General features: G+C 38.1%; 1 protein-coding gene across 1 annotated transcript; it reads right to left on the bottom strand.

Annotated features, from left to right (window-relative positions):
* Positions 1-727: 727 nt before the first annotated feature.
* On the bottom strand, positions 728-8,462 carry litafd (LITAF domain containing). The gene is made up of 5 exons (XM_027284816.1): positions 8,327-8,462; positions 3,501-3,548; positions 3,316-3,405; positions 2,999-3,200; positions 728-1,904 (listed from the first exon to the last, which is right to left on the bottom strand). The coding sequence occupies exons 2-5, from the start codon at positions 3,544-3,546 to the stop codon at positions 1,787-1,789; spliced, it is 456 nt and encodes a 151-aa protein (XP_027140617.1). The 5' UTR covers positions 3,547-3,548; positions 8,327-8,462; the 3' UTR covers positions 728-1,786.
* Positions 8,463-9,598: the final 1,136 nt, after the last annotated feature.

Genomic DNA, 9,598 nt, shown 5'->3' with positions numbered 1-9,598 from the left:
AAGTCAAACTATTTCATCCAGAAGTGTCCTTGACCTACAATTTGTCAATATCTCACTGCTTGGATGGCTGAGAGTCATTATCAACATCTAAAACTTGCCTACATGCAATCAAAGGTTTTTATAAATGTCATTTTCAGAAAGGGTATTTCCCTGTTGAGGTCGAGTCCATACAGACCAGTTCATACTGGAGCTGACAGTGATGTCTCACTCAGCGATACTTTGCTTAAAAGTACCTAAATAATATTACATGATTCAATTTAAAACAAACTTAAGAGTCTAAAGCCATGGCAAGCCATTCATATTTTGACCTGATGATGGCACTAGAGGAAAAGTCAAGTTACTAAAATTGAGTCATTACAATTTATTCCGAGGGGAACATGATAAAAAATAAATTAAATTCACTTAATTCTTGGTTTTGGACACAGCAGCTGACAAAACAAATCTCACACAAGGTCCCTTTAGTAGCTCGTCTGGAGCTTTGGCTGGTCTTTTCTAGCCAATGCAGTTTGCCTAGTTGCTTTAGTTGCTGATTGCTGCATTTTTCTGAGAGCTTTAACAACTTTTGTATCATTGTATCATTGTGTATTGTGTGTAAGGATCTGAATCTTCCACCCTGTGCGGTCACAACTCCCCCAACAGATTAACTAGTTACTACTACTACTACTACTCTGACCTCTCTATAGGAGGGCAGGAAAAAGGACAAAAATAAAGACAGCACGGTGCCATATGTCGTCTATATAGTCTACTTTTATTAGAGAAATAATGTTATAAAATAGTTAATAATAGTACATAACAGAGTCCAAGCATACTCAGCTTCATCCAGGAGACAATATGATGAAGATGAAGAAGAATCACGTCCTTCACATCCTACAACATGTTGCCTGCTTTCTCTTATACATTGCACATGTCTTCTGAAACAGGAAGATTTTAAGATAGCAGGTAAAAAGCAGGTGTAGTTCTTTGATCAGTGGCTCAACCAAAATGCCAATAAACGCATCATTGCTTTAATTGTGCATTGTGGTTTGCATCAACAAATCATTGTTTGGAAGCAAATGATTTCAACAAAATTACATTTACAGCCTGTCGTACAATATATAAGCTTTGAACTTCATGCTCACTCAGATTTCCCCTTCATCCCTTCATATAAGAATTATAAGAGTCGTTTCATGGCTGACAACATATAAATATAACACAAATAAGCCACATTGGTCGGATTTTATTCTGGAGTGTTATGAAACAATAGCCAACACAAATTCACTGTGAGAAAATATTCTTATATTCTTAATATAAGAATATACTCCAGAGTTCTTGCACTCTGCTCTGGTTTAACGTATTGTGTTGGCTTGTGTTGCAGTGCTGTTACAAAAGTTATGACACTCCCTTCAAATAGACAGCTTGTCTGTTTAAATTTTAAATGAGCAGTCCATCGAAACATTTAGTATAAGTTTATGTACAAGCCTTCATTTAAACAACATAATATATGTGTAAGTTTCCAGGTAGAGTAAGAGAGAAAGTTTTTTCAGATGAAGCGGGCGCCCAAAAAGTGCATGGGGTGTGCTTGATTTAATTTGCCAGAGCTTTAAAAGTAAACACATGATATGTAAACTCTCACAATACAATCACTCCCAGTTTGTTAGCTAATATTTTTGATTTATTCATATATGTTTTTGTCTTGGCTAATGCAGTGGCTCATCCATAGAAATACGCTACAACCCAAACAGAGACAACGGTAACAGGATGTTGTTTCATATTTCTACGGGCTCATTTTTGCCTTTGCCCTTTGCCCTCATTTACAACATTTTTTCTTCTCAATGTGCAGGACTCTGTTGCAGCGAGGGCATGTGTGGTACGCATCCTTGAATCTTTTCACGAAGAAAGGGATCAGGCAGCAGCACAAGATTAACCTGCAACACACAGAAACACACACACAGTCAGCATTATGCAGCTTTATTTTTATCAGAAAGATCTTTTTTTTTATAGGGACTAAAAACTGTGGTGTGAATCTTAGATTTCATGTCGTAAAAAAGCAAGAACCTTCTTAATGTTATTTATATATCACATGTTATTTGCTTAAAAAAACTCAAATAAAACTCAAAATTGGTCAGATCAACCTGTGTCTATGATCTCATTGTCGTGGATGATAAAGAAGCCTTGATGCAGAGACGGGACACATAAATGCAACAAATCTCACAGGGGATGAATGAGATACATGTAAATCCTGCATGAGATGATTTATATTTTATATTTAGTTTTTTGGGAAGAATATTATATTTTTACAGCCAAAAATCACATGTGACACTTTTCTATGTAATAGGTTCTCTTTTTAACTTACTTACTATGATAAAGCAGGCCTTATTTTCGGACATAGTCATCCACTGCACTGAAATTTATACCCCTGTACTCAGTCCATATTCACTTCCTATGGAGACAGGAAAAGTAGTCCCTGGTGGTGTAATGTAATACTTCCTGTTTAGATTTAAAGCTGCATTGAGGTCTGATATGAGATATACCACACTGCTGTCCGCATCTGTCCAAATGTTTGTTTCCACTTTGTACATACACTCTTACAGTAAGATATTTATATGCTGTCCAAACAGTCATATAGTATATATGGACGACATAAATAAAGCCATCTTCCACATCTTTGAGAACTTTTGTTGAGGTTTGGGATGCATTCAAATTACACTAAATGTGGACTCATGCTTCTCTGACTGCCGTGAGGCCCCCAAACCTCTATGATCACTGTATGTTACCTGTCATTCTTCATTTTACCCAACTAAAGTATGACATCAACTATGGTTGGTCCTGTATTATTAGCTAATGATGTGGCTTTGTCTTGGGTCTGTACTGGGTGGTTTCTGGTTTGACCTTGGAGGTAACAGAGATGTGTATTATGTCTGTAGGGACCCAACAGAAACCCATTTCCTTTCCCTGGAGCCCCAAAGCAGGTTGAGGTGGCCATGCCAAATATGACATGCGCCCTGAAGCACACACTCACCCACAGCAGATGAAGAGTAAGCACATCAGCCAGGCGTACATCCCTGGTTTGTAGGTGACGTTGGTCATGACCTGCTGCTGGCAAGAAGTGCAAGTCGTCATGCCAGGAGTCCTCCCTAGTGCCGTGTCATAGCTCACAAACTTCCTTTTGCTTTCTCCAGACTCGAGACCAGTACCGACGCCGCCTCCTCCACTGGTGTACACTGATGAATGAACAGAGGATGAAACAGGAAAGTTAATTAAATATGTGCTAGAACAAACTGTCATTAAGTTTGCTTTGTGTGTTTCTAGGAAATGTTAGATCAGGTGTGAGTTTACCTGGCGTGACACTAGTGGCTTGCTGTGAGGAGTTAGGGTTGAATGGGGTGTGGAGGTGATACACCTTCACTCCATCCCCCTGACCTTCAACTGGACCAGAGGCAGAAACAGAAGAGACAATGAATGGCCCAGTCTAATGTTGATGATGATGATGATGTGTGTGAGCATGCTGTGTTTGGCTTTACCTGGTACGATGTAGGGAGGGGGTTCTCTATGTCCATCTGTACTCATTGTGCTGCAGAGAGAAAATGATTGTTACAAACAATGCTCATATTCATTATGATTATATTCATATTCATTAGCAGTCAAAATACAAGACAAAATACACTAATACTCTGCACACAGGCACTCTAACGATCCTCTACCCTCCTCTTGAGACGACTATAATGCTGCTTTCTGCCACCAGAGGAAGCCAAAGCCTGACTGATGGCGCTAAAAACGTCTGTCAGGCTCTGATGGAAATGTCTGTCAACTCTTAGTGACACATATTTAATCCCAAATAGTTGTTGGCACATGGTATATGCATTGTGTGGATGTTTCCTGTCAGTAGCCAAGGTAGGAAACGCCTGGGGTGTGATGGCTGACATGTTTTAGGTGTGGCCACTCACAGAAAGCTTTTGTCTGCTTGCACTGAAAATTTAGCAACACTTAAACAAACAGAGAGGATTTTTTTGTTTGTTTTATTTATAGTTTCAGATGAGCCATGGCTGAGTCATCCTTTGTCTATTTCTCTCCCCCTTCATCTGTGATAGAGTTGTTATAACATTTACCAAAAGATTTTAATATTACTTGTATAGCTGGATTACATCTACAGCTTTCTTTGAAGCTAGAACATAAAGACAATTAAACTCTGAGGCCAAAACAATTACACTGGAATACATACGGCATCATTTATGTCAATCTTTGTCCTGCAGAATGGCAATAAGATCTACCATATAGAAAGTTATATACATTGAATTGTTTCTCTGTTCAATAGTAAACATGCTGAATACATGAATAAACTTCACATAACTCTCTCTCTCTCTCTCTCTCTCTCTCTCTCTCTCTCCATATATATATATATATATATATATGTATACTCTGCACTTTTATGACCAAACCACATCACCGACATGCTAAATATGCTTATCAATGCTCTACTGACGAAGCTAAAGAGGAATGTGACGATAAGATACAAGATGTAGCGAAAAACCAGAGGATAGCCAAAGAGGGAGTCTGGGTGAAAACATGAATTATGTTTGATTGAAGGTCAAATGAAAGGTTGAATCGATTTTTTGATGTATTCATGCAGTATAAGTAAATAAAACATACTGCACTGTAAATTCCTAATGTGTGGATGTATGGACTGCTAACATATTAACAGATCCATAACATCACACTTTTCATGGACTCTGACATGGACTCTGGTTAGTTTAATCCTGCTTTGCTGTACTGTTGCCGCTGTCTGCCTCAGTGGAAAACAAAAGTCATGTGACCAGTTTCATGTAATGATCTCATACAGGGAAAAAAATATCTCAATCTTTTGTCTCCTTAATTTGGCTCTTTCTCAGCACAGCATGACTAAGCATCCTTTCTCTCTCTCTCTGTCTCTGTCTCTCTCTCTCTCTCTCTCTCTCTCTCTCTGTCTCTCTCTCTCTCGCTCTCTCTCACACACACACACACACACACACACACACACACACACACACACACACACACATACACACACATTAATACACACAGTACACACATTATCAAGCAACATCCTCCCTGCAACACACATCTCAATCTCTCTTTCTCTAACCCACTTTCCTCCAATCATTCTTCACATGAACAGAAGTGTAGCCATATGTAGTTCATCACTTGTCGCTGGAGTTTGAACTCTTGACTGCTTTGTCATTGTTTTACACACACATACATGCACATGCATACACACTCTCACACACACACACACACACACACACAGAGGGCTCACATACACCCATATGTCGGCGCAGGAATGCGACCGAGCTGCATGTTTCTCTCTGTGTCACAGACTGAGGGTGTGTCGCTGCAGACTGAACTGAGCTGAAATCTGTTGAGTGAGCTCATCTGAGGCAGAGAGAAAACCTGACATCATTTTGTGTAAATGACTGTTCTCTCTTTGAAAAATAAAAGTTACACAATGCTAAATATTTTAAATATAAAAGTAATTACAGTTTTTTACAGACGAACTCACTAATTTCATATAGAAAAAAAGTGATTGAAGTCATTTTCAGGGAGCTAAAAACAAGGCGATGCACTGAAGTAAGAAAGACTGTCTGATAACTCGTTCTCCAAAGTTACAAAAAAACACACTCTGAGATTTGACTGAATTTAACATTTGACTGACTTTTGTTGAACCTGTTTACAACATTCAAGAGTCGATGAAAGTTTTTTTTCCTCTGTCCTAAACTGGTTTGCAAAAAGCTGTAGTCACAAATAAAAAGAGCAAACCTTCACACGACATAATACGTCAGGTTCGGAGCACCGATGTAGAATAACTGGCTGAGTTGCTCTTTTGTTCGTTGGCTCTGTTCCACTGCACTGTAAGCGACCAGTGCAACTTTAATTGGAAAGTTTGGGGCGTGTTAGGTTCAGGTTAGTCAACTAAGTTGTGTAAAGTTGTTCCAGAGTCTTGTTTTTTTTCCCTTGTATTCGAGGAGGGTGGTTTGTCTGTAAAGTAGTCATGGTGTGTTTAAGACCTCTATGTATGAAAATCCGATGACAAAATAATTTCTATCATCATGACAAACAGGACAGGAAAGAACTGAACTGATATCCATGCAAATAAATAAGTGTAATAATAAGTGTTTCTGTTGTTCAATGGAGGCTGCAACTGGGTGTGGCTGTCACAAAATCTGTCTACCACATTGGAGAGATGCTTTTAAACCACAAAGGGGAAAAGTTAGAGGCTGCTGATGAAACAATAAGTCCTCTGTGAGAGAGAGGGCCGAGGCACATGACCTCAGCTTTGCTTTCTCTGAAACTTCATCACTGAGGCAGGTGCCTGGGAGTGGACTCATTGAGGAAGAAATGGGCGCGACTGATCGAGAAAAACTGTCCCAGTTAATGAGCCACTTATAAAATCTTATCCATCCTATTCTGATGACAAACTAAAGAAACATCCCAAAGAAGCTGGATGAGTTAAAAATGTCAGACCAGCTGTTTTAGGTGATTCCCTGGTGTTTTATTATCATATCAGCTGGTAATTTCCCACTGTGGCTATGAAAGCTGATCACCTACCTACTGATCTGTTAAGTTCAGTATGCTAAACATTCCAGTTTTTCATTTGGACAAGTGAACAGAGACACATCTGAGTCATAGGTGTGGCCATAATGTATGCAGCAGCTGTGCTGGTTAACTCTGCGCGTGAGAGTGCGGGAAGAATATCTTGGCTATCATGATCAGCTGACAAACGAGAAGGGGTAATTTAAAAGTGGAAATCACCCAATTAATCTTTTATGACTTCAGATACAAATACGCAGAGTTAATCCAACTGCTGTCAGAAATAAATTCATTCAGAGGAAGTTCGACGTCATTTTCTTTCTCTGATTTTCAGTAAGACCTCCATTCTGATCAGCCACAACACAGAAAAGCAAAGTTTCAACCCACAATACTGAACAGTTCACATGATCCAAGATGCTGCAGATGAAAATACTATATTATAATACATTTTATTTACTAATTTTAAGCATAAATATAACATTATATGATGGAAACGTGTTTTTTATTTGTGTCATTCTTGTGACTATAGTTTTTTGTTGTTATATGACTGTAATACAAAGAAAAATGGCTCTTGAATGTTGTTAAATTAAACCAGTTAAACAAAAGTCAGTCAAATGTTAAACTCAGATTTCACAGTGTATATCCTTAATACGGTGTACCGTCTTGTTTTAGGTCCTGAAACGCAACATGACATTAGTAGATTATCGTTCTCTTTGTCTCCCTGACTCTGTCAGCACCACAATCAGCGGTCACTCCTAGAAAGCTAAAAACTTGATTTCTTTCTCTAAATCTGACAGCATCAAACAAATGAAGAAGTAGAACATGAAGTACATATTTTATCTATATTTTAAGTGTTTCTCATTGTCATTGCTACTGTTTCTAATACTGATCCCATTATTCTGCTGCTGTAAGAAGCTTCTCTTGCTTCAACCATCGAGACCCAAACTGCAAATGAGTTAATGTTAAATAAGCTAAAGAAAACTATAGCAAAATGTTGTATACCACAACATTAAATCCTTTGTTTTGGGGCTGATTGGAGGTCAGATCAGACTGAAAATCAATCTGACATGATGTGTTGGTGTAAAGATTCTTCAGCAGACCATTTCACTTTAAAAATACCGTGCCACATTAGAAATCCAATGCATATCCACATGTATTAGGAGCTTAACGTCCCTACAGATCTTTGTAGTAGTTCAGCTAATTGACACATTAAACCTAAACATGTCACAGTCTGAGCCACTGAACAAGAGCTGTGCTGTTTTCACAGCTGCATATACCCCGGGCTACACCCATAGCCTGTATGTATTGTTCAAAACCTCAAATATGAAACCCACAAAAAAACAAACAAACAAACAAACAACAGAAACTTGATAGGCAAATTACAACAAAAGTGACCGAGAATAAACTTTAAAACATGGAGATCACTTCCTGTCCTGAAATATTCCAACCTATAAAACCTGTTGAGCCTGTGATCACGTTCCAGTAAAAAGACAACATATTTATGTCTTAACAGATTCGTTTAATGTAAGATGTACGGCTAGAGATGAATATTTACTTCTCAGTTCATCTATCATCTTTCTATACATGTTTTTTGGTCATCAAACCTTTTTATTTTTTCATATGAACTACGTTTGAATAATCTCAGCCATCCTCTGGGCACAAATGTCAAACCTCACAGACATAAATATTAACTCCTCTTACATCTCCAGCTTTAGATCCCGTCTTACAAACTCAAGAAAACCAAAAATCTGAATCAGATCTTCATATTAATTAATAACAGTCTTACCTTCACCAGGTGTTGCAGTCCGTATGCAGAAGTTTGTATGTAAGCTGCTGCTGATGTAGAGTCCAGATAGCTGAGAACGTCCACCTGTCTCACCTGTACCTGTACAAGCCTCTCCCTGGGCACACCCACAGGCACTTCCTTGTCGAGAAAAGACGTGAATATGCAGCGAGAATGAGTCACTGAGCGTTAAGGTGTAACTTTCAAAGGCTGTACCTGTCTTCTTTTTTTATCTTCTTTGTTTCTGGGAGATTACTGAGGGAGTGTGTACGTGTGTGTCTCTGTTAAGTGAGAATAACCAGTTTCCGTCCTGGTTCTTTGTGTGCAGACTATTTAATCAATGCAGACTTATGACAAAACTGTAAGGAATTGTCCACAATTTGTTCAGCATGGAAAAGCTGCTATAATGAGACACTGAAACACCCTCAGGAGGTCAACCAACTAACCTATAATTACACAATTTTCTGCAAGAATCTGGCCATATGCATCTGTATTCATGTAGTAAAAGTCTAAGGTAAAACACAGGCTGAAGTTTTGGGAGCTAAATTATATATAAATTATTATCTAAAACATACATTTAAGTAAGATTTTGTACCAAGAGTCCCAGCAATAAAGCATTTTCTAAATAAATAAACAACATAACTAAATCAATAACTTTAAAAATATTATACCCTCAAAATACTGCGACATTTTGAATGAAAATAAGACATATTGCTGGAATGTAATAAGCTCTTTCTGTAATATCTTGTTTCAGTTGTAGCTTGCTGATAGTCACGTTCTTGCACACACTGCACGCATACATCCACGAATAATCACACGGCGAGATAGTAGGAAGAGGTAAAATGAATAGTTCATAAACATTGCAATCGTGGCTCAAATATCAGAAAGAGGTGAAGAAGAGCGTGTCAGGAAAACTACTTTTCCACCAAAATGTTAGCTTAACCGTCAACTATAAATAATCTTCTTTTTAGGATTAAACCTGCCTCTGAAATACTGCTGTATTTTAACATATGTCATGATGGTGGTGAGGTGGAAAAAAGGTATAAAAAGTTTTAGAAACACTGCTAGACACACACTAAAAAGTGAAACGTGTGCCGTGTTCTGATCATTGTGGTTTCTTGTTGAGTACGATCAGAGATCTAAGCTGGAAAACATAGTTTAAATAGTTTAAAGTATGCTTAATTGCTGTCCTGAGGAAATTTAGATAAGAAGATTAATACCACTCACAGCTTAGTTTATCTTAGCATAAAGACAGGAAACAAAGGGAAACAACTA

Source organism: Larimichthys crocea, chromosome XII (genome assembly GCF_000972845.2).
Source record: "Larimichthys crocea isolate SSNF chromosome XII, L_crocea_2.0, whole genome shotgun sequence".
NCBI classification, from domain to species: Eukaryota; Metazoa; Chordata; class Actinopteri; family Sciaenidae; genus Larimichthys; species Larimichthys crocea.
This window is presented reverse-complemented; position numbering and strand designations above follow the sequence as displayed.

Excerpts from the sequence above, each read along its gene's own strand:
- litafd (XM_027284816.1), bottom strand. The coding sequence starts at position 3,546 with ATGAGTACAGATGGACATAGAGAACCCCCTCCCTACATCGTACCAG. Across the intron at positions 3,406-3,500 it reads CCCTCCCTACATCGTACCAG|TTGAAGGTCAGGGGGATGGA; the intron begins GTAAAGCCAAAC and ends CCTCTGGTCCAG. Across the intron at positions 3,201-3,315 it reads AGCCACTAGTGTCACGCCAG|TGTACACCAGTGGAGGAGGC; the intron begins GTAAACTCACAC and ends TTCATTCATCAG.